At 42.1% G+C, this 25,003-nt stretch overlaps 1 protein-coding gene across 3 annotated transcripts; it reads left to right on the forward strand.

The window, feature by feature from the left end:
- Positions 1-211: 211 nt before the first annotated feature.
- On the forward strand, positions 212-23,318 carry CILK1 (ciliogenesis associated kinase 1). Of its 3 annotated transcripts, none has more exons than XM_082756138.1 (15): positions 212-326; positions 515-603; positions 4,704-4,968; positions 6,577-6,631; positions 7,389-7,510; positions 9,442-9,521; positions 10,782-10,914; positions 11,366-11,537; positions 12,016-12,183; positions 14,559-14,855; positions 15,879-16,069; positions 16,684-16,835; positions 17,318-17,446; positions 19,159-19,272; positions 19,733-23,318. In XM_082756138.1, exons 3-15 carry the CDS (start codon positions 4,868-4,870, stop codon positions 19,885-19,887), a joined length of 1,869 nt encoding a protein of 622 aa, XP_082612264.1. In that variant the 5' UTR covers positions 212-326; positions 515-603; positions 4,704-4,867; the 3' UTR covers positions 19,888-23,318. The 3 variants fall into 3 exon arrangements, with proteins under 3 accessions (XP_082612264.1, XP_082612266.1, XP_082612265.1); XM_082756140.1 differs by having other exon boundaries at positions 4,783-4,968; XM_082756139.1 differs by having other exon boundaries at positions 218-322.
- The last annotated feature ends 1,685 nt before the right edge of the window (positions 23,319-25,003 follow it).

Consider the following 25,003-nt stretch of genomic DNA (forward strand, 5'->3'; position numbering starts at 1 on the left):
CGCGCCGCCGCTGCGCTGGGGACTACGAGTCCCAGCGCGCACCGCGGCCCCACCGCCCTGCTCCCGCAGGAGGGCCGCGCCGCGGAGCTTGCTGGGAAGTGAAGTCCACGCGGGGGCTCCGGCTCCGGCCAGCGCGGAGGCTGCTGGGAAGTGTAGTCCGGCGGCAGCGCCGCGTCCCCGCTGGGCGGCGCCATTTTCTCGGCCAGCGGCCCGGGACCGGGGCCCGGCCCGGCTCCCGCCCGAGGCCGCCGCGGCCCAGCGCCTGCTGCTGCTGCCGGCCGGCAGCGGGGGCCCTGCCCTGCCCGGAGGCCCTTCCCGGGCGGTGGGTGAGTGGGCCGGGCTCGGTAGCGGCTGGCTGACGGCGGGGAGGGGCCTGAAGGCGGTGGTGCCCTCGCCCGCCCGCCTCAGCGAGGAGGTTTTGTCGGGGGGGTGTACGTGGCGTGCTCGGTGAGGTACTGCAAAAATGGGTGGAAATCGGGTTTTAAATGTGCGTAACAGCCTTTGTTTTCTTCAGGAAAACACCGCCGGTGTGCGTTTACACGTGAGCCGTTAGCCTCACCCATGAGGAGCCGTGAGGGATGCGCGTGTGGAGCGGGCAGGCAGGTGAGAGCCCAGGCCGGGCGCTGCCGGCAGGTAACGGGGAGGCGCCGTAAGGGAGGGGGCGCAGCGATCAGACCCGCTGAACCCCTGGGGAAGAGAGCAAGAAGTACCCCGGCTGCCCGCAGAAGTGGAGTTGGTGCCCGTGGAGTTGGTGCCCTGGAGCAGCAGGGGCAGTGCTCGCTTTTGGAGCGGACTGGCTGAGGTTTTGGGATCCTCGGTACCACTACAGCGGGTTGGCTGTAACGGGGCTTGTAGCTCGGGGCTGCAGGCAGAGCTGTCAGGCTTTTCTGCTGCCTGGGTGTGTCTCTGTGCATCGGGGAGTGAGGGAAGCCTGCCTCTAACAGAAAAGCAGGGTGCTCTGTCACGGGGTTGGACACAAATATACATTTATGCTTATTCGATGTAACAGGGATGACTTAAAGCAGAAATCTCTTTTGAGTAAGTACACCCAGCTCCAGCTGGCTTCACTGAGAGTCATGCATGCCTATAGAAGGAGATTCTATTCTTTCTATCTTTTCTATTCTTTTTAGATATTATTTTAATTTAAGCAATGTAACTGCTCTGAAGATCAGCCTCTATGTAGCTGCGTGTTCTGGGCATCCAGACCTTTCAGGCTTTTTAAACAAACCTCCTCTTAAATGAGTGCACTTCACTGCAGGATTCCCTGGCACAACAGACTGCCCAGGGGAGGAGCTGCGTGTGCCACGCTCCTGAGCTCCAAGCCCAGCTCGCTTTGTTTTGTAAACCCCAAGCCCCGGGGAAATAACTTTGTGATGTACTTTTAAAACCCAAATGAAGGAGGGTGAAAAGCAGGTAGGACAGAGTTGTTGTTACAGTTGGGGCTGGCAGTCAGGTTGCTTGAGGCCAGATTTTCTTTTTGTTCTTTGTTTCCCGTGTGTGCCTCCTCCTCCTGTACCCGTGACCCCACTAGAGCCAGCAGGAGCCTGTGGTGCTCAGGAAGGGCAGGATCAGGCCTTCTGCACAGCAGCAGGAAGACTGCAGCCGGGGGACAGCGCTGTGGATGCCTGAGCGGTAACGGGAAAGCAGCTCTCTTCCTGCTGTTTGTTAGCAGTCCCGTGGTTCTGCGTGGCCACACTGTTTTGCGATTTAAACTCATCTTGGAGATGGCAGCAAGGCCGGTCCCCTGGGGATTATCTTCGTGTAATTATACTAAAATCCAGCTGGGCCCTAATCCCTGCTCAGGCTGCCAGCGGGGCTCGCAGACTGCCTTCTCCCCCCTCGGAGCCCTCCCTTTTTCGGGCACAGCCAGGAACCTTCCTGATGCCTGAGGGGCTTTGGCTGCCCGCAGCCCTGCTGCCTGCCTGCCTTCCCTCACTCCCTTCCTCCTGCCCATGAGGGGAGCCTGTGACTCGTGTCATGATGGCTTTGTAAAGCCTCCAGGGCCCCCTTGTTGCTGATGGAGCCTTCCCCATCACATAGTTTTTCCTTTAATGGGGAACCTCATCACCTTTGCAAACAAAGCAGTAGTCAGAGGGGCTGCATGGATTTAAGCCTGGGTCTTTAAACCACACCTTTCTGTACATGTGCTGCCAATAGTGCCTCGAGATCGTTGCCAGCACACAGACCAAATCTGGAAAGCCACTTGCTGCTTGTTTGCTCTTGTGTCTCCCAGCTGGGGCAGGAAAAAGGAGCCAGTTTCGCTTTCAGTTCCCGGGCGCTGCAGTGCTTCAAACCCGTTAGCTAGAGTGTGGGGAGCTGCAGAGGTAACCCCGCTGTATCCAGATGGGAAGGGGCTTCTTGAAATTAAACTAGTGAAACTCTTCCACTCCAAGATGATTTTGCTGTTTGTATTTACATCCTCAAACAATGTGCATCTGTCTGGATTGCAGACCTAGACTAGGATACCGAGCTTGTGCATCGACATAGTTTGTACGTGTCAGAGCTCCACAAACTGTTTGTCAAAGACCTGTGTGCTTTTTTTCAGCGGGACTCCATTTCTGTGAAGTTTTAAGGCTAAGGTTTAGTTCATTCAGGTAGTTTAAGGTGAGAGCAGAAGGTGATAAGGACAGAATGTAAATCTTGCAAAGGAAAATAGTTTTTTTTTTTTTTAAACCAGTTTCACTAATAAGCTCAAGAATAAACAATACTGATACAATTAATAATAAAAAAAATGCATCATTAAGCTTTTGCCTAGTGGATTTTCATACGGGTGGATTTGGGTTTCCATAGGAGTCATGCTAACTTCAGTGCATCCTAGTATGTATTTTAACATGCACACCTCATTTAAATCTTGACTTTTGGACAGTTTTTTCTCTATGGGTTTGTTACCTCCCTTATATGCTCCAGCAGTATTTCCATTAATTTGTCTGCTTTTGATCACATTCAACAGCAGACCTGGAATTTGAAAGATAGTTTTTTTCAAGTTCTGTGAAGATCAGTGGCTTGAATTTGTATCCCCAGTGAGGAAAAGGCAGTGATGTTCAACACTTTGCCTATTTAAGAGGCAGCAAACAAATGGTAGACATTGATGGCAGCCATTGCAGGTTATTGCTCGCAATGTCCCGTGAGTTTTGGTTAGCTGTGATTGTCAAACATAAGGCAAAGATGCTCTCTAGTCATAGTTCCCAGAAAAGGGACTTGTGGATGGTGAGTCAGGGGAGCTTTACAGTCTACAAAATTGCAAGGCATCACATCTGTTACGATTACAGTTTCAGAACCCTTTCGTGAGGGGAATATGTGCTGAAAAACCCACAAGTCTCATCTGTTTTAGTTCAAAGTTACTGTATAAAATGATCTGTTCGGATATCAACCAGCACTACGTTTTCAGAGGGGGAGACCATCGGAAGCTGTGTTGCTGTTTGACATTGCACTAAGGATCTGAAGAAATGCCTGGGAGCTGAGTTACCATCCAGTCACTGTCCAGCTGAAATAACCAAAGCTTTCTAACCTGGATGCTGAGCGTTGCCTAAACATAGCCTTATTCTGTGCTGGAAAAGCACAAATAGAAACTGGTACCCCAAAGTGCCATTCAGTCAGGCTCTGTGTTCCTCGGCAAGCAGTATAAAAGTGGGATTAGGTCTCCAACATAAACTGCTCAGCCGTGGTTCCTTGAGGTAGAGTGTGGGGAGATGCTGGTACTGCCAGAGGGCAGTTCCTCTTGCCAGCTTTACACACTTCCTGGTGTCTTAGGTAGGCAGAGGCAGGCTGTTTCTTTTTCATACGTGATGTGTAAGATTGTCAAGAAGTGTATTGCCATTGTATTTCTTAATTTTTGTTTGTTTGTACCAGTATTAATGGGATTGATAGGTGTAGAAGATGAAAACAAACCATCTTCACAACATCTTGCATATACAGAGTTGTGACTTTGCACTGATGTCAGGACATTTATACAATATAGTCCCATTGCTTTTAAAATCATTGTTTGGCTTGTGAAATGAGGCAAGATGGAGGAGAGAGTTAAGGAAGCCACAAAAAATGTGCAAGTCTCGCTGAAATGCAGGTTACAGAAGGCAAAAGTCACAAGCCAGGAATGTTGCTGTCCTCTGAGAGCTGGACAAAAAAGAAAGCAGGGACCAGACCCTAATTGCAGGGGAACTTTATTTTATACCAAATGTGTGATTAACTTAGATAGAATAGATCCCATTTATTCTAAAGTAACATAAATTTTAGAAAATATCAGCAGCAATTAGATTAAATGAGGGAGTAAGAACTTCCTTGCTTTATTGTCTAACGTTCTGGATTTCATATGAGCAGTGTCAGGACAAACGGTCTGAAAGATAATCTGATGTATCCACTACCAGAGACTGATTGATGCTGAGGGCTACTGTGCAGAAGTGTGTTTGGCCTTACCTGACATGAGTATAATATTTTAAAATATAAGCTATGAGACTTCATCCTCTGCTTTCAGTAATAGCATGTGCCACTAGGGCTGGCTACAACCTCGCTGTGAAGTGCCTCTAGCTGTACGTGAGAGAGTACATGGGGAGCACACTCCACGTAAAGGCTGACTGCTTCTGGAGGGAAACCAAGACAAGTGTTTGTTTGTAGCTTACAGGGACTGTTTCTCTGAGGAGAATGGAGTCTGCAAACGAGCGCTCTCGGAAGGGTGCAGAAATTAAGTGGATTATGTTCTGTGCTTTCAGACCAAAGGCTAAGTCTTGAAAACATGATTCCTGCAACTGTTGACACTGTCCTGAGTGCTCTGTATTTATGCTGCCACAGAAAGAACTGGTTACAGTCGGAGGAGCAACACAAGAACTAAGGACACTAAGGACTGAAATGCGCTTGCAGTTAAAGTATCCTCATCATGAATAGGTACACAACTATCAGACAGCTTGGTGATGGGACCTACGGCTCTGTCCTCCTAGGGAGAAGCATTGAATCTGGGGAGCTAATAGCCATTAAAAAGTAAGTATGTTTGTGTGTTACCTAATGGTGCATGGTCTGGATTTCTCCATTCTACGATCTGCATCACCTGCTCGTGCTGATTTAAGCACTTCAGGTTCCACACAGCACGCGTGCTTGTTTGAGCCCTGTGTGCTGCTTCAGTACAAGTTCTTGGTATCCTCCGAAGCCCCAGCAGAAACGAGAGAGGAGGAGACATGTAGGCGTACTATAATAGTGCTCAGCTACTCCATGCTGTCAAGCATGTGCTGTGTATTTTAGTTAGAGTATTCTGCAATGCTGGTTGGGAATCTGCAGCCCCTTCCCTGCTGCTTACATGGAGCATATATTTCACGGTCTAATTTCCAGTCTCATGTTAACACTGCAGTGTAATTGGATTTGTCTTTATATTCTGTTACATACTGGTCATTTCAGCTCAAGTTTTTCTTAAAATTCCTTGAGAAACCCACTTGATTTTTGTCTTCCTTGTCTGCCACTTCAGCAGTGACCTCAGTTTGTAAATGACTTATTTGTCCTGGTTGTGGTGAGAGAGATTGCATGGCAATGAAATCCTTTTCTGAAATACCAGCCGTGACCCAGAGACGTACTTGTCAAAGGAGCTTTCACTACAATGTTGCTTTGTATGAATAGTCAGTAGCTGGCTTTAGCAACTTCACAAGTTCTCTGTGCTGAGGATGCTTTTCCTGCACCAAACCTCATCAGAAACACTTCTGATTTTCATTTTGCAACATGATGGAAACTCAAGAGGTTCAGAACAGACCAAAAGATGGAACTGTTTGCTTACGTGCTAATGCCAACCCACTATTAAGAACAGAAGTGGACTGGTGGCTGAAAGAACAAGACAGTAACTGCAGAAACACTGCTTAAGCAAACAAAAAATGTAAAAGCTTTCAAGAAATTAACACCATGTCAGTATACTTAACATTTTTTAAGCACTGATTTCAAACTGGAAAATTACTACTATAATAGGTAGTGATTTATTAATAAAATCTGCTTTGTACAGTTATATTCTGGATTAGGATACAAAGGATCTGCCACAGTTTCTTCCTGTTAAAGCTTGAAAGGCAAGGCAAGTTTGAAAAGCAATTGGCTTGATAGATGAAACTAGCAAGGGAGTAGTGGACACTGTAAAATGAAGAAATAAAATTTGTTTAAAGATTACAGAGAAATCAAAATATAGAGGAGAGGAGCAGGTAGAATATGATGAAATTAGAGACCCAGGGATGTGATTTAACTTGGTTTTCAGTAGATTTGTTCCAAAACTTAGTCTGACTTGGTCGTAACTGTTGTTGCCCTTGTTCTTCTTACAGTTGGACTCTGCTTCATCACACTGTATACATGAAAGAAAAATAGCATGCCCTGATGTGTTGAAAGGTCTAACATCTTTGCAGAAAGATGCATATGCAAAATAAGGCAATGCTGTGTGAGAGTAATGTTTTAAAATTCCACTAGAGCGTACTTTGTCTAGAGATGTAAAGTTCTTTGACAAAGGAAATAACACCTTATATTTAGATGAAGAAACTGAGTTGCTAAGCTGTAATGAGACTTCTGGATCTAAGATTGTAGCTGATGTTGACCACATATTAATTATTTTTCCCTGTACCATTGTAGAATGAAGAGAAAATTTTATTCCTGGGAGGAATGCATGAACCTTCGAGAGGTTAAGGTACTTGCTTCATTCAATGGCTGACTTAAACATTAAAGAACCTGGTTACGTTTTTGGGTAACACCAAATTCTTTCTACCCCTTTCATCAAAAAGTCTCCCCCAAATTTGCTGTGGAATGTGTCCTTACAGTCCTCTTCCCTGGCTTTGCATTTGAACAGGGTGTCTGTAGTCTTTTCAAAATTCTGTAGTCTTACAAAAAATAAAAATAAAAAATTTGGTTGGATGGAGCTGCTGCTTCCTTTCAGTGGGTGGTGAGTGAGTGAGTGGGACAGCTTTCATGTCACAAAACCTGGAGCTGATCAGTGTGTTTTGCAGAGCTTGAGAACACATGCCCTTCACTCAGCAGCAACCTTTGTACATGCAGTTGTTTTTTTCTGGATAATTGGTTTGGAGACATAGCATGAAATTCAGACATTAACAAAGCTTTAAGGATATCTTTTAAAGCTCTCCCTTAATTTCTAGGCTTTGCTGTTACTGTTGCAAATGAAAACCTAGGTCACTTTTCTTGCAGTACAATTGTGTTGCTACAAGAATGAATGTAGAGGAGAAAATGTAAAAAGAAGGAAGGATGAAGAACAACAAGAATTTCCAGGGTTTACGTAGCAGCCAGTATTTGCAAATCTGGTCTTTATTCTCACAGCTATCTGATTGTTTAAAATGTTAAAGTTTTGAAGCCAAGTCTTTCTGCATCAGTGAACCAGTCTTTCTGTTAGAGTAAGACCCTTTTAAAATCCTGTTTGTATTTTCTCCTTCTAGTCTTTGAAGAAACTAAACCATGCCAATGTAGTAAAGCTGAAAGAAGTTATCAGGGAAAATGATCATCTATACTTTGTGTTTGAATACATGAAGGAAAATCTTTATCAGTTAATGAAAGAAAGGTAAGTAACAGCATCACCCGCTCCCAGTTGTGTAATGTGCTCAGTCTGCTTACTTTTAACATCCCTGTTACTTTTCAAGGGACTTTGGATCATTTGCTTAGGCTTCGGTCACTGTGGCTTAAACTGCTGTTACAGCAGGAGCTGTGGCTTTCACCTTCGAGCATATTTCAAACAGTTTAATGAGAGTTCCCAGTGTCCCTTCTCAGATTAGCTTGACAGATAAGTAGGGCACTCTTCTGAGAGTTAGGAACAGTGAATTTTTAACATCCCTCGGGCTGAGGAGGCATTAAATATAGAAATTCTTATTTCTAGGGAAGTATTCCAGCTGGCAACACTTTTTCTATTAGAGGCAGGTATTACCACCCCTTCTGATAGGGCTTCCTCAAATAAATAAACAAAAAGTGTAGTAATTGGGAATTGCTTCTAGGAATTTTTTGCCTGTTTGTTTTTCTTGAAATTTGTTCTGGCATGTCCAGAGAATACCAATTTTATCTGTCAGTCTTCTTAGCAAAATCTACCTCTTTGATATTTGCTGGAGCATTAATAAAGTCCTAATTTCAGCCTTTGGACCACGATAGGATCCTCCAGAGGATAAGCTGTGGTAAAACAGGTCCCTACTTTGAAATTCTGAACAAGTCATTTTCTTTCTATGGGCTGTAGAAAGCCTGTGGGAGGACAGTGATCTTACTTCATTTAGCCAAATAAGATTGTTGTTATATCTCTGTGAATGCTTTGTAAATGCTTGATTAAAAAATACCTTTTTAAGAGTAGAAATACTTAATATGCATGCACAGGCATAAAACAACTGTCACTAAATTGTGCACGTGTATGTAGATGCTGATTTTTTTAATGAAATGGAATAATGAACCTTGAGAAAATAACTCTTGTGTCTAACAAACCAATTATCTCTAGGAATTATGATAAAATTCTTAGAAATGCTTAATATATTCTACTTCCTTATGAAAACAAAAAGGGCAAATGTCTATAAAGGTATGCAACACATTCTCTCCAGTTTAGCTAGGCCTCAGACTGGTTAGGCATTGCATAAATCAGGCCTTTAAAAATGTGGTTTATTTCCTTACGTCTTAGTTAAAATAGCCAGCCTTGCTTGAAGGATCTGTAGAGGAAATTTGGTTCTTTTTCTGCTGTAATATAAAAAATAAACAAGAAGTTACGAACAGCTGACTGTAATAGGTGATTTCACTTCCAAAATATGTGGTGATCGGTTTTTTCGAGGAAGCAAGCTCAGGAATTGAATAAGGCCCAGGTCACCTTCTCCATTCCCTATTAGGGCCTTTCTGTTTAAATATTATTATTTTTTTTGGTCCTCCCCTTCCCCCAAACCATCTCAACCATGTTTTGGCATATACAGTGGCAGCTGGTCCAGGGTTGTTTAATCTTCTCTTGATAAAAGGGACCATCATTAAAAAGCCTCCTATGGCTGATCTTGTCTAAATATTATGAGCAGTGCCTCTTGTTTTCACCGGTAGGAGATTAGACTTCTTTTTTCAGATAGCAGAGGAGAAAGAAGTAGCACATCAGCTGTTAGATAATAGCAAGGGAAATTAAAAATATAATTTCTATATGCTTTAGAGGAGAGGCTGGAAGAATTACTGAATTAATGTGAACTCTTGTTGTCTTGAGGAATGTGCCTGATAACCTGTTCATGTTAAGGTTTGTTTGGCCAATTTTACATTTTATTTTTTTTTTAAATTCACTGTCTCATATAGTCTTAACATAAAATAATATGGCTGTTATACAAATACTGAGCAAGTTTTCTTGGAACAATAAACTACCCAAATGTGCTTAAAATATAGCTAGTAATTTTATTGTCATTTTTACCTTTTGGTTCATAAAGACAGCATAAGCTAATGTGTGAACTTAATCATTAATGTCTATTTCCTCTGTGTTTTTTTTTTTTTATCCTACAGAAACAAACTGTTTCCTGAGTCTACAGTTAGGAATATTATGTATCAGATCCTGCAAGGACTTGCATTTATCCATAAACATGGTAAGCTGTGTTTTAGCTCTAAACATTTTGAATTAGAGCAATACAGTGTCTGTGTAAGGTTTCTGTTTGTTTTAGTGAATAATAATAACTTTATTAGAGGAATTGGTCAAAAGAATGGCACTAAACTAGAAATTCAGGTTACTGAAAATAGAAGGCAGGTATCTGTGTTTTATAGCTGCCTGATGTTTCAGCTTGGAGGTTTGCTTCATTTCTTTTCTGTAGATTTCTACATTCTCAAACTGGCAGCTGGCCACCTGTAAAACTCATCTGTTGCTCATGGCCATATTCTTGATAGACTTAGAGGTCTTCTGAGGTTGAGAATAAAATAAATGTTATTCTCTTCTTTACTCCCAGGTTACACACAGGTGTCTGTATAAATGCACATTCTCTGTAAGATACACTTAATAAAGTCTGAGTAACAAAAAGCTTTCATTGTGTGGCTTTGCACTTAATTTTTAGAATGACAATAAAAGCTAAAGCTGATGTATTAGGCAGTAGTAACAAGACCTGCTTAACTGATAATAATAAAAAATCTTACTCTCACTCAAACAAAAATCATTAAGACACCTTCATCACTGTGTTTTACTGCCCTATGCAATTTGACCTGCTAAATACACTGTCATGTACAGTGTTGTTGGTCACAAACAAAAAACAAAAATCTAAACCACCATTATTTTTACAGATTGTCAAATGCATCACAACCTACCAGAATACCAAAAAAAAATTTAAAAAAAAATGTACTCAGAACTGCTGTATGATACAGCAACAAGTAGTTCAGTGCTTGCTGAGTTAAGTTCTCAGATTACCAAAAAAAACAAAACAAACAAACAAAAAAAACTTCAAAGTACAGAAAAACCACCTTATATTTTAATTTCTATTGTTTAAAATATCTTTTTGGTAAATGTTTTTGTTAGTTTCATTGCACAATTTCTAGTCTAATTAGAATAAAACTAATATTAAATGGTGTTAGTTTGTTGTTTGGTTGGTTTTCGTTTTAAGGAAGTGACACTTGAAAGATAGCTACCTAACTAAATAGTCTGAATTATTATAAAATAGTTGATTCGTTTATCCTGTTCTTCAGAGTCTGAGTGAGCAAGCATTATACAGACTAGCTCTGCCAACCATATCAGACTCTGAACTCCATGTTCAGCTATTCAGGCTTCAGCAATAAGACTTAAATCAAAAGAATCCAGGTGGGAAATAAAAGGAACAGCTGGGTGTGACATTGCAATGCACATCAATATTTCATTTGAATTTTAGGGTTCTTTCACAGAGACTTGAAACCCGAAAACCTCCTGTGCATGGGACCAGAACTTGTGAAAATAGCAGACTTTGGCTTAGCTCGAGAAATCAGATCTAGACCTCCTTACACCGATTACGTATCCACGAGATGGTAAGTGCAAGTACTTGTTTATATCGCATGAATCTGCAGGTTGTATAATCAAGCCTTTAGATAAGTAGTGTAAAATCAGTGCAGAATACAATGCCACTTTTGACTCCTCCTCTTTGTGAAACTTCTGTTTAAGTTTGGTGTAATTCAAAAAGCTTCAATTAGTGCAAGACAGTTTGCAGATGACACCAGAACAAGAACTGAGAGGGACCTGTTAACACAGGTGGTACATGCTAGAAATGCTACATGTCAGGAAGGCAAAAGAGAACTTAGAAGAGCTTATGTAGGTTTTAAATCTTTGTTCTAGGAAAAAAAAAAAGTCTTATAGGAGCTTTTAAGGGATGTTCTCTATTAACAGAAAAGAATAGCAGAATGGTTTTGTGTATGACTGTGTTTGACTTTTTTTTTATTGTTGGAATTTGTTTCTCTACTTTTTTTCCCCTCGCTCTTACAGGTACAGGGCTCCTGAAGTCCTACTGAGATCCACCAGCTATAGTTCTCCAATAGATATTTGGGCTGTTGGTTGTATAATGGCAGAAGTTTACACGCTGAGGCCTCTCTTCCCAGGTGCCAGTGAAATTGATACTATATTCAAAATTTGCCAGGTGTTGGGGACACCAAAGAAGGTGGGTACAGTGACATTCCACACTGCAATAATAGTAGAGGTATTCTACAATTAATAATAATCAATTTACCTTTACTTTATGCTTTATACATAAGTATATTTATATAAGTATTATACTAGAAAAAATGAAGTATAGAGGAAGAGAAATAGTGTGCTGAACAGCAAAGTCATCAGACTGATTTATTTTGACATTGAAATTTCCTTATTTTTTGCCTTTTGCATATAAAACTATGCCTTAAGAGGATAAAAATTGGAATCATGGCAAATGGTCACCTTTATGCCTCAGTCATGATCAGATATAAAGCAAGACTTACCTCCCACTGTAGTTCTGAGGTGAAAATTTCTAGTGAAATCCTTAAAACTTTCTAGAATAGCTGGATGTAGTCTGTTACTGACTGGAGAATATATGCTAGTGTATGTAGGCACTATGGTATTTTACACTTGAACTTACTTTGTGTTTGGAAATCTCATTCTTTCAGAATGACTGGCCCGAAGGCTACCAACTTTCATCCTCCATGAATTTTCGCTGGCCTCAGTGTGTACCTAACAACCTGAAAACCCTCATACCTAACGCTAGCAGCGAAGCAGTGCAGCTTATGAGAGACATGCTGCAGTGGGACCCCAAAAAGCGGCCAACAGCTAGCCAGGTTTGGTTCTGTTTTCTTTTTCTCATCTCCACATATGACTCTTCTTTCCATCACAAGTCACTTTTTTAGGCAGTCATTTAACAGTTGCTCAGGGATTCTTTTCTCAGAAGGGAAAAGAGCACAAGCCTAGAACAATTTCCAAGACAAAGGGGAGTAATTAAAAGGGAGTAATCAATCTGCTGTGTGCAGCATCAACTGCATGGGCTGTGTCCTCAGTTTACTGTGTAACTGCAGTGTATGTGCACCTGAATTAAGTATAACCTAGTTGCTGTGAATTACAGCGGGTTGAAGGTAGGATGTCTGGATGCTGGAGCATGCAGTATGGTGCTGTGCTTTCTTTCATTGCTTTTGAGATGTGTCACAGAGTTACAGAGTGGTTGAGGTTAGCAGGGACCTCTGGAGGGCATCTGGTCCAATCCCCCTGCGCAAGCAGGGTCACCTACAGCAGGGTGCCCAGCACCATGTCCAGACAGCTTTCGTGCATCTCCAAGGATGGAGTCTCATCCAGCCTCTCTGTGCCAGTGCTTGGTCACCCTCACAGCACAGAAGTTTTTCCCAGTGTTCAGATGGGAGCTCCTGTGCTCTAGTTTGCATCCATTGCCTATTGTCCTGTCACTGGGCACCACTGGGCTCCAGCCTCATTTCATCCTCCTTTCAGGTATTTGTAGGCATTGATAAGGTTCCCCCTGAGCCTTTTCTTCAGGCTGAACAGTCCCAGGTGTCTCAGCCTTTCTGAGTATATGTGATGCTCCAGTCCCTTAATCATCTTTGTGGCCCTTTGTTGGTCTTTCTCTTGTACCAGGGAGCTCAGAACCAGACCCGGCACTCCAGATGTGGCCTCACCTGGGCTGAGTAGAGGGGAAGGATCATTCCCTTGGCCTGCTGGTAACGCTCCTAGTGCAGCCTAAGACACTGTTGGCCACCTTTGCAGCAGGAGCCCATTGCTGGCTCACATTCAGCTTGGTGTCCATCAGGACCCCCGGCTCCTTTCCAGCTGGGTGACCCCCAGCACGTACTGGTGCCTGGGCTCATTTCCTCCCCAGGTGCAGCTCTTGGCAGTTCCTCTTGCTGAAATTCATGAGGCTGCTGTCAGAACACTTCTCCAGCACGTCAAGGTGCCTCTTGTAGGACAACTGTGGTGTATCAGCCACTCCTCCCAGATCAGTGACCCCTGGGGTGCACTGACAGCTACTGCTCTCCAACCAGACTTTGTTCCACCGATCACCACCCTCTGGGCCTAGCCATTCAGCCAGCTTTCAGCTCACCTCACTGTTACCCAATCCATCCAGACCACTGTTGCTTAGACAAAGCTACCTTATCAAAGCTATTTGAAGGACATTGTGGGCTTGATCGCACTGTAAATATGTCCCAGTGTGCTGTACATAAACATACTCCTAATAGTGCATGTACAGCAGTCCTGTTGGTAGTGGTAGCCAGTGGTTTTTAGGTAACAGTGCTGTAGTGATAGTGCCCAACTAATGAAATACACAGGGCACCTTCTGAAAAACAGATGTTATTCTGGGTTCAAATCTGATTTGACTTCAATAGAATTGTAGGTGAACCTCTACAATATCAGACCTTCAGTACGAATTCTAATAAAAAGCTTTAAAGTTAATTAAAACATCTTAAAAGTAAAATAGATCAAGAAATCACAGAGGTAATGAAAAGCAAAAATACTGAGTATAACTTGGTATTAAGAGTCACGGACCAATAGTTCTTAGCACCTGTTTTGGAGTAAGTATAAATATGGTGAGAAACCTGAGCTTTTAGCAGTTTTTTTTTACAGTGAGAGGTCTCTGGGGAGAGAAAATGAGTATACCTGAAATAGCAGGGTGGGCAGAGATGAATTGCCTTTACTGACAGCTCCTTGATTACTTGTAAGGCAGGATAAAGTAATTTTACCAACATATCTTCCAAGAAAGAGAAATGCTAATTTTCATAAGGGATATGTTTATTTCACTGGAGAGTGGAAGAGATAGAAAGTCTCTGGGGTCATTCAAGTCTTGATGGATGAATCTGTGATGACAGTTGCTCGTGCCTTTCCACATAGGAATGTTCGCATGCACAAAGACAGAGAACAGTGGAACATGCCTCTAGATCACACATTCCTGGTGAAGTATTTACCATTCTGCAGAACCTTTTCCTTTTGTGGAGACTCACAGATAATCTGATTACTTGATATCTGTTGAGATTTTTTTACTGTTGCAGCATATTCTGAGGTGGATTGTGTTCACTAGGGTCTGGTGTTGAAAGATGCACCTTCTACTGGTTTCTACCCCAGAAAAGGGGAAATAAAATTTGTACTGTCCCATAGGGCTAGGTAAGTTAGAAACTGGTTTCCTAAGATGGATCCTAACCTCTTCATTATGTTTTAGGCACTCCGATATCCATACTTCCAGGTTGGGCATGCCTTGGGTGTTCAGGACCTGGCAAAACAGAAGGAACTCCATGATAAATCATCTCTGCATATTAAGCCTGTCCCTCCACCACAACCTCCTTCAAAATCCCACGCCCGTATTTCTTCACGAGCATTTCAGCAAAGCCAGGCTTCTCATCATTTGGTCTATCCATATAAGACAGACAACTCTGGGACTGATCACAGTAACTATTTACAGGAAGACAAGTCTAACCAGGTTCTTCTTCCTGCAATTCACAATAAGGTTCCTCAGCAGGTAAAGGTCCATCTAGCATATGGATTTTCCTGAACTGTTTTATTTTTTCTTGCTCTCTTGCGTGGGGTTCTTGTACTGTACTAAAAGTACAGGTAATGTGAATAAAGAACAGCTATGACTCTCTGGTGTAGTTAGTCTGTTGAAATCTAAATCCAATTGCTATAAAACAAGCAAGTTGATTTCTTATTTTAAAGCATTTTATGCTTCCCTTTATTATAAAGGGTGATTTTGCATGAGTAAAATGATGTATAGGGGTGTGCATATTAATGTGATTGATGCCAGGGATAAAACTATCAAGCTAAATGGTATTGAATTACGCTGGGGGTCTGTTAGCTTAGTCCATTTAAGTCATCCAGTTTACATAACTAAGACAACCCTTTGGGTTTCTGTACAGGCCATGGAAGACAACGGATTCTTTCAGAGTAAGAACCTGCCATTTATGCTGATTATACAAGGAGAACGGATGCATAAGATAGATGGCTAAACCACTGTGAACACTTCTGATAAACAATTGGTCTTAAGCAGGATCTGTACTGGCAATGTACTGATTCACTCAAGGTTGAAATGTACCAATAACACTTAAATGACTAAGGAGAGGCAAATTTGTATCTGCGCTGTCCCACAAGGAGAATATTTTCTATAATTATGCAGGTACAGGCTAGTGGAAACATAAATGTACATATGATTTTGTGTTCCCAAGATGGGTTAAGGAATACAAATCGTGTATGCGCTAGTTGTTCAGAAGTTGTACAGTGAAAGACAGGTAGAATTGGAAATGAGACCCAAGAAATTTATTCTTCTGTCAATGTAAGATATTTTAATATGGGATGACATGGAGAAGACGAGTAATAAGGTCTACAGGCTGCAGATTGTGTTCTTAGCATCTTTAAAGAAAGACTAGCTTTCTGTTACAGCTCTGCTACCACTCTTGCCCTTTCAGATAGGAAGAAAAGCTGCTTTGGTCCTATCACCTGGTTTGTAGTGTAACTGTCTGGGTTTGTTTCTTTTCAATTATTGTAATAGAAAACATCTGCTGGAACTGAGAACATAAACGGTGAACTTAAACCAAAAGCGAGGCGAAGATGGGGGCATCTTGCTAGAACAGTGAAGAGTTCTGAAGACTGGGATGATTTGGAAGACCTTGATTTTGGCTCTTCTGTCACAAGAGTTGACCTGAAAAACAAAAAGAGGCAGAATGATGAAACTCTTTGTAGGTAAGTTGTTTTTTATTATGTTTGTCTGCTATTTGGTCTTATTTTTGCATAATATTGTTTTTATGCTTTCTGTGGATCTAGAAACATACATCGTGCAGTTTTTTTTCTCTCCTACTTTGTCCTGGCTTCTTGTTGAATGCTGACCTTTCAATTGAAACATCTTCTTTCATGGACAGTCCATCTTTCTGTAGAGTTCCTTGCTCATTTTTCTCCACTGAAAATAATGGTTAAGTCTTTCCAAGTTCATCTTTAAATGTATATTTTCTTTTTTCCATATGAAACATTTCAACATATTTCACACATACAAACTGTATCACATGACTCTAAGCTGCATTTTCCATGGGTCAGACACAGTAGAGAAAAACTTACTAGGTGATATAAATTGCTTTATTGGTTTTTATATAAGAGAGCTAGAAGTGTACATGTAGATCAGAATTTTAGGGGCACCTGTATGGTTTCAGGCTGAAAATATTCCCTGTTGTCTGTGTGTTTATGCTGTAGCAAACACAATATGAGGAAGTGATTCCTGGAGATGGGATGGAGGAGAGAAGGCCAACTGTGGATAAGCATATGCTATAGGTATTGGACTAAGCGTGGCAATTTTTGGGTTATAGATTTGAAAGCATTTTGGACCTGAAGCCTTCGGATGCTGTTGGCTCTGGCAGCAGTGCACCTTCCCACGTTACCTTCCCACGGCAGGACACTCCCACGTTGCGAGTTTCTGCAGCAAAGCAGCACTACCTGAGACATTCTAGGTATCTACCTGGTTAGTATCAAATATTACTTACTTTTCATCCTGTAATTCCAACAATGGTATGAAATACATTAGGCTTTATCCTTTGAATTTGTGGAAAGGGGGGCTATTACTTAGAGAAAAAGAGGAGTGGAAGAGCTTTCTTGCTAATATAGTTGGCCAATAACGCCAACTACAGTTTAGCAGTCTAGCAACTGAGATAGATCTTGCTTACATGAAGGGGGATAGGATTGCTGACATTTCTCCCTTCTATCACATGCTCTTTTATGCTTTTAAGTATGGTAGAAAATGTCTGCTAATGTGCCAGGCTGTTCCCTGGTTCCCTAAGAAGAATATGACTGATCTTCTAGACTGGAAGAGAAAACGCCCTTAACTTGTCTCATGAATATTCATGGCACCGAACAATTGCTGTAAGATTGTGTATCAGATGGAATGCATGCAGGCCTGCGTAATCAGAGATTTTCAGTGTGGTAATTGTTGTGTTTTTGCCATAGGAGTAAACACGAGGAATAGCTTAGTCTCCACTTCGAGCAAAGAGTCCGTTCCATCTAATCCCTGGCCCAGTTCTGGTTTGCCTGGCAAGGCTTCAGGTTTGGGAGGAAGTATTAACAGGATAAATTCAGGTAAGATGTCTCTGCAATTCCAAATAGCTGTGTGTTGGGGTCAACCATTTCCAGTACGTTGTCATCTCCGAGGATATTTGTTGCCGGGCCTGTTCTTATGTCCAGTAATGAGACTACATGGAGATTACATGAAACTAAACCATAGTCATTTCTTCTAATAAATCCCTGAAAGGCTGTTTTGAAGTATCACATGCATAGAAGTATGGACAGCTCAGGTGTGTTCAACCTGAAATACTTCACCTAGCCTTTAATTTCCTTTTGCCAGTTTTTGTAAGTCATATTTTCAGGTTTCAGAGTTATTTTAACCAAACTGTTGCTTAAGTGACTGTCACAAGGAAGAAAAATGGTACAAATTGAAATAGCCATACAGACCACTCTTGTTATGTGAATAAAAATCTATTCTTGTGTCTTTTAATTGATGCTGTTTAAAATAGTGGAATAATTGTAGCTTTAAAAAAAATCAGACAAAAAGCCACTTCAATTTTTTTGTCTTCAAGTATCTTTTGACATCTGGTATTTCAGGTATTTAATCCCTATTATTGGATTTGAAGTAATTATTTTGTAGATTTTAACATGAGATTTTACCAGCTATACTTAAACACGTTGACTTTCTAAATTGTACATATTTATTCCCTCTCTAATCTCTCCTGCCTTCATGTTTTCACATGACGTTACAGTTCTGCAGTGTGGTACTTGTTTTGCACATGTTCTTATGAAAACGTTAGATTGAGAAATTTTCTGTTGATTCTTGGTCAAAAAAAATGTTTGGGGCGTTTAGAAGCTCTTAAATAAAAATAAAAACGCCCTTAAAAATTTGGATGTAATTTAATCAGAAGATGATTTTTTTTTTAATTTAAGATGGAAGATGTAAATAGATAAACTATGTGAGAACCAGTATATATGTAGCACATCGCTCCTTTCTGGCTCTTCTACAAGCTTTTGATTCTTTTGTAGCTACATAGGATATCATTAGGTTTTTCCCTTTTTTCCTTATTACCATAATTTCCCACAATATGCTGTGCCATGGCTGTACTGCTCTATTACACTATAGGAATATGTGCCATGGATCTGTACATGTTAACATGTTTAGTGTTCAGCTGTGGTATAAGTCTAGAGGGTTTTATTTATAACTATTGTTCCAGTTCTTAAAGGTTATCTAAAGGGGTCAGTCAAATGTGTTCTTGCTTATATTAAGGACAATTTTGATGTCTGACTTGCCAGATTTGGAACACAAATCTGTCACAGGTTATTAAATGGCACTCTTACTGGCTTTAGTAGAAGCTTTGGGTAGTATCAGGGCCCCAGACTCCCTGTATCCAGCTTAGAAATCAAGTGACTACACTCATAAAACAAAGTTATTGAAAGCCACAGTAATTCCAACTGAACTGTTGGATCTTGAAAGTTTTGAGAAACCTTGAAAAAATGTGCTAGTTTATTTCTAAAGCTGGGATGTCAGGGAGAAGCAGAAGTAGCCTTTCCAGGAGTGCAATTTGTACCTGTTTTTGTCTTTAATGCAGTCTGATGCTGACACTCTTCTGAACACAGACATACAAAGAATGCGTGGATTTCTGTCTTCAGCAAAGTTGCTGTTCCATCAGTCCACGATCAGCCTAGATCTCAAATATGGCCCATCCATTCACACATCTATCATCTGCTGGTGGTACAGGAGATCAATTGTATTGACCTCCAACGTTTCTTGCCATTTCTTTCAGGTCCCATAGGATCAAGTGGTCTAAGTAGTGGTTATATCCCTTCGTTTCTGAAGAAGGAAGTAGGCTCTGCTGGGCAGAGGGTTCAGTTAGCACCAATTGCAGATCCATCTTCTAGTAAGTATAGTGCCAACATTGTCTCAGTCCCTTGTTCGTTACTCTGTGCTGCATACATGCAGCACTGAGTTACATATCTTTGCTTTGCTTTGTAAATATTTGAGTGACTGGAACAAATAGTTCATAATCTTCCTGAACTTCATATGGAGAAGGTTTATTTTTTGGTGTATGAATTACGTGTTTTTATCCACAGCTGTTAACCAGTAAGCATATTGCAATGGATCCTAGAGTCTGGTGTGAAAGCTGGCACAGAATTCACGCTTGTCAAATCCAAGACATAGATACTCCTTGTACGATAAGGGTTTAGGGATTGGATCTGCTGGTGTTTCACATCATTTTTTGAATAGAATTTGCTGATGCTTGTTTCCTCAAGAAATGATAGACCCGCATCCAGTTGTTTTCCGATGTGGACAGCTACTCACCAAACCTTTATCTCCTGGTGTTTTCTTTTGCCCCTTAGATTATGCTTCTCCGAAGTCGGTAAGACCCCATCCTGGACGGCCCTCATTCAATTCCCCTTCAAAAAGCACACCAAGGTTAATGCCTCTCCCACCACCAGCTCAGCCGATCCACGGCCGCGTTGACTGGTCTGCAAAGTACGGTGCTAACCGGTGACACGTGGAAAAACTTCCTGAACCAGTGTATATTTCCCATGAAATGGTGACTAACACGAGACAATTTTATATTGTTTTGTATACCTGTAAATTTAAAAGATCTTCTATGGTTGAGACCTTTTTGAAGGCTTTTTTTTAACTTTTATTTGTATTAATTTGGATGCAATCTTGTACTTTTTTTTGTATGAAATTGTTTTGTTATATAATTGGGTCCAGTTATTTTCATAACAAAATCATTTTGTATATATGGTTGAGGGGTCTTGGCATTTTTATATGATAAATTTTTATATAAAACTTTTTTAAAATTTAACTTTTCCTTTATTGGATTCAACTTTTTTATAAAAGTGGGTTTTAAAAAAAAAGAAGCGAAGTGGTGCAATATTGCAGTGGAAGAGAAGTAGCGAGGAAGGGGCATTCATTAGATATTGTTGGAAATTGATGTGCTAAATGAGGCTTTATAATTTCAGCAGTGCCACATCCTGATGCCATGCTGTTGTGGTTGTACACTCATTTGCTTTGTATTGACATCGATGAGTAGGAATGAGTAACAGTCTAAACTCTCCTTTGCATTCACTGAGAGACTGCTGGAAGTCAGTGGGAAGCTTTGTTGTTGTTGTAGTATTTATTTTTACCTTTACAAGGTTTCTGTTGGGCTGCTGTCCAGCTTTCCAGTCCCATTCTTTTGCTTTTACCAAATCTTGGTAGTCTTCTTTACTAAAGGGTATTTGGTAGATTTGTTTTCTGATGCTTGTTTGTCCTGTTTCAAAGTTACCTCTTGGTGTTGTTCACTATGAAATAGAATGTGGACCTACCTCTGTTAAATTCATGTAAATGTTTCCTAATGACTTCTAAGGAGAGAAAGTAGATTCTGCTTTTTTGTCATTGTTGGGAATATAAGATGCAAAGACAGATTTAAGACAGTATTGACAATTACAAAGCTAGTTTCACAGTAACAAAGTATTAGTGAGATACCAGCAGCAGCAGAGTTTAAGGAAACAGTATCTATTCCGTTGACTTAATTTTTATAACTGTTTTAAATCACTTTTGGGAAAAACATAAATCTGGAGCAAATGAATCAATTTAAGCTTCAGTTCTGCTTTTCAGTAGGACTTCACTGCAAAGCGAAGAGTATGTCCTCTGTTCTGTAAGTTAGGCCCCCAGGCTCTCCTGGGAAAAACTGGGACCTTACCTCATCCTACTAAAAAACATTCTAAAATTGTGATTGATTTCACTGAAAGCATTTAACTCAGTTTATAGGAGAGAATGAATGAGCGGGTTATAGACAAAGGAGAATAGCCTCATAGCCTGGGTTATTTCTGCACTGGAAAGGAGTGCCAGAGTTCAGCCAGCAGCAAAAGGTTCGTTCTGGTCACCGTCAGCATTTGGGTGTTCCTGCAGCTCCTTCCACAGAAGATTAGCCATGTGGATAAAACAATGCTGTGGGAGAACATATTTTATAGCTGTGCTTTGGAAAAGCACCGTCAAAGCTGAAGCGTGCTGTGAAAACACATCTTCCTGCAGAAGTGTGCAGAAATGCTTAGCTCTGGGAAACCTCACCTGAACTCATTTTATGAACAGGTCGGGCAGATCTTAAATTTGGGAGACTAAGATCCTCAGAGCAGGTACGGTTCTGGGCATCTGGCCATCTGAAGGAGGCGAAGTGCTAGTGTGTGAGTGCAGTCCTTCCTGTGGGGTCTGCCTACACCCACAAGGGGCACCCGCTGCGGACTGGAGGCTGGTGGCATCCCCTGGCACCTTCAGTTCTTTCCGTGGAGAATATACAGGACTCAGGAAACAGGACCCTGGAGTAGGCTGCTGGCTCAGTGCTACGGGGGGGGACTGTGAGGGACACTGGTCACTGTTTGCTTTAACAAACTCAGCCCACAGTGAGACAGTACAAGGCAAAAAGGAGTAGAAGGCATTATAGAGGTATACATATAAGACTTATATGTGCCACGGACACATCCAGCTACCCTAATTACTTGGTACGAACAAGTACTAACAGTGATGCCAATGTGTAGCAGTGCCCTAAAGCAGCCATTCCAACTCTGGAGCACACGCTGATGTTGTCTTGGCTGAGTGGAAAGGGAAATATGTATATTTGTGTTAGAACTGGAAAGATAGTTGTTTCTCTTGTTGGAAAGAAATACCTGTATTTATGTCTAGATATCATTTAATTTATTTTATCGCTGAATAATCAGTTCAAGAGAAAATACCCTAAATCTGTCCTAAATATCCTTAGACCTAAGTAGGCGATTTCAATAGTCTGTTTCATGCATATAATTCCTATTAATGGAAGCAGGAGACAAGTCACAAGAACGGGCTGTTGAGGCTTGGATTCATCCTACCTAACCACTGGTGCCTAAGCGTGAGCTGATTCTCTAAACCAGAGGTAAGTGAGAATCACTCACAAGAAACTCAGCTCGCCTGAGAACTTAATAGCCCCCTGGATACGCCCGGGTCTCTTGCCGCTGACGATGGGGACTACTTAGCATGCTTAACATGGTACACGGCGAATCTGGACCTGGCCGGTAATCTCTGAATTTTTATCAGCCCAGCCCTGCAGCGGTGAACCTGAATATGGCATTCAGGTTTTGGTCAGCCCAGCAAAAATATTAGAAAAATAGTATTACATTTTTCTTGGCACAACTCCCCCTTTCCTGAAAGAAAAAAGCCATTGTTTTTGAGGGGAAAAAAAGCTAATAATCTTTGACATTTCTGAATGACTTCTAGTTTTAACTTAGTTGGATGGGAAAATTGTGAAGTATTAGTATATTGGCAGCACTCTTGTAGCCTTCACTCAAGCAAATTCCTACAGATGCTGGAGAATGTTCTTTCTGAGTAAGGACTGACTTGGCTGAGCAGTATATCACGCTGTGCTCTCACCATGCAGCACAGGTGGAAAAGATGTTAGTCTGTTTGTTACACTGAAATCTGGGCAAGCAGCACATCTGAGAATTTATCGTATGTAGCCTACTACTTTGTGTCTTAATGTTTAGCAGCATCTTTGTGCAAAATGTTGCTCGAATTCTGCTGTCTACTTTTTCTCTGCCTTATGCATAGCGTGTAATGGCCGTTGGAAATGAAGGAGCCTGACAGTAGATCGTTCACCTCTGTAATCCAGGTTTTGATAAGTCTTGTGTGAGTGCCATGATGTTAGCCAAAAAAAACCTCACCAATTCCATGGTATTTCCGTGTCTAATAAGGCTGTTGTTTTGAGTAGGTTCTTCCAGAAGGAGAGGAGAATGTTTCTGAGCTTCTGTGGAAGAGGAATTGTGGAATTGTTGATGTGAATACGATCTTAAAGAAGTAATGGTTCTTGTTCCTTCAGTGTTTTTGTTCAAAACTGTTGCAAACGTTTTCTTTCCCTCTGTGTCAAGTCTCCTGCCCAGAATAAAGTTACTATTGAAGAAATATGGACTAACTAGTGTCTTTTATCTTCTTCTGAGTTTTTAGTAACAGCACTTTAAAAAAAAAAAAAAAAAAAAGGCTTCCATTTGGTGCCTTCTCAGATGGGTACTGCCTCTTTGTAGCTGTGTCCTGGTTTTGGCTAAGACAGAGTTAATTTTCCTCCTAGTATCTGGTAGGGTGCTGTGTTTCAGATTAGGATGATGATAATGTTGATAACACACTGATGTTTCAGTTGTTGCAGAGCAGTGCTACACTAAGCCAAGGACTTCTCAGCTCCTCACTCTGTCCTGCCAAGGGGCAGGCTGGGGGTGCAGCAGGAGCTGGGAGGGGACAGACCCAGGACAGCTGATCCAAACTGGCCAAAGGGGTATTCCATACCATCTGGCTTCATGCTGAACAATATATAGGGGTGGCTAGTCGGGGTGGAGGGGCCAGACTGCTCGGGGTTAGGCTGGGCATCGGTCAGCGGGTGGTGAGCAATCACATTGTGCATCACTTGTTTGTACACATAATGATAATAGTACTGCTAATAATAATTAGTAGTAGTTTCCTTTCTTTTCTGTTCCAATAAACTGTCTTTATCTCAAGCCACAAGCTTTCACTTCTTTTCCAATTCTCTCCCCCATCCCGCTGAGGGGGAGAGGGAGAGTGAAAGGCTATGTGGTACTGAGCTGCCAGCTGGGTTAAACCACAACAAGCTGCAATACGCCACAAGCATTGAATCATTCTAATCTCTTGGTCCAACTTGGTGTGGTAGTTCTGCTTGAGTGGGCAGCCAAGCTCCACCACAGCCGCTCTCTCACTCCCCCTCCTCAAAGAGGAACGAGGAGAAAATGTGATGAAAAGGACTCAAAGGTTGAGATAAGGACAAGGAGATCACGCAGTAATTATTGTAGCGGGCAAAACAGACTCGGCATAGGGAGACAGTAAGATTTATTGCTTATTACTAACAAGCTAGAGAAGTGAGAAACAAAGGAAAGAAACCAAAAGCACCTTCCCCCCCCATCCACCCTCTTCTACCTCTTCCCCCTGAGCGGCGCAGGGGAACAGGGGAATGGGGGTTATGGTCAGTCTACAGCACTTCTCTGCCGCTTCTTCTCAGTCACTCTCGTCCCCTGTGCTGTGGGGTCCCACCCACGGGATGCAGTGCTTGATGAACTGATCCGGCGTGGGCTTCCCACAGGCAGAAGCTCTTCCAGAACTGCTCCAGATATGGGTCCGTACCACGGGGTCCATCCTTCAGGAGAAAACTGCTCCAACCTGGCTCCCCCACGGGCAGCAGCTCCTGCCAGGTCACCTGCTACTGCATGGTCTCCTCTCCACGGGCTACAGGTCTGGCCCGGAATCTGCTCTGGCAGGGGTCTTCCACAGGCGGCAGCCTCCGTCGGTGCAGGGCCACCTGCTCCACCGTGGTCTCCTCCACGGGCTGCAGCATGGAGCCCTGCTCCACCGTGGCACTCCATGGGCTGCAGGGGGACATCCTGCTTCACCATGGTCCCCACCACAGGCCGCAGGGGACTTCTCCTCCTGGAGCACCTCTCCCCCTCCTTCTTCACTGACCTTGGCGCCTGCAAGGCTGTTCCTCACTCCTCTCACTATCCCAGCTGCTGTGTGGTGCAGCGTTTTTTTCCCTGTCTTAAATATGCTCTCACAGAGGTGCAAAACAACATCACTTATTCGCTCGGCTCTGGTCAGCAGTGGGGCCC

This window comes from Aythya marila (assembly GCF_965140915.1).
Source record: "Aythya marila genome assembly, chromosome: 3".
NCBI classification, from domain to species: domain Eukaryota; kingdom Metazoa; phylum Chordata; class Aves; order Anseriformes; family Anatidae; genus Aythya; species Aythya marila.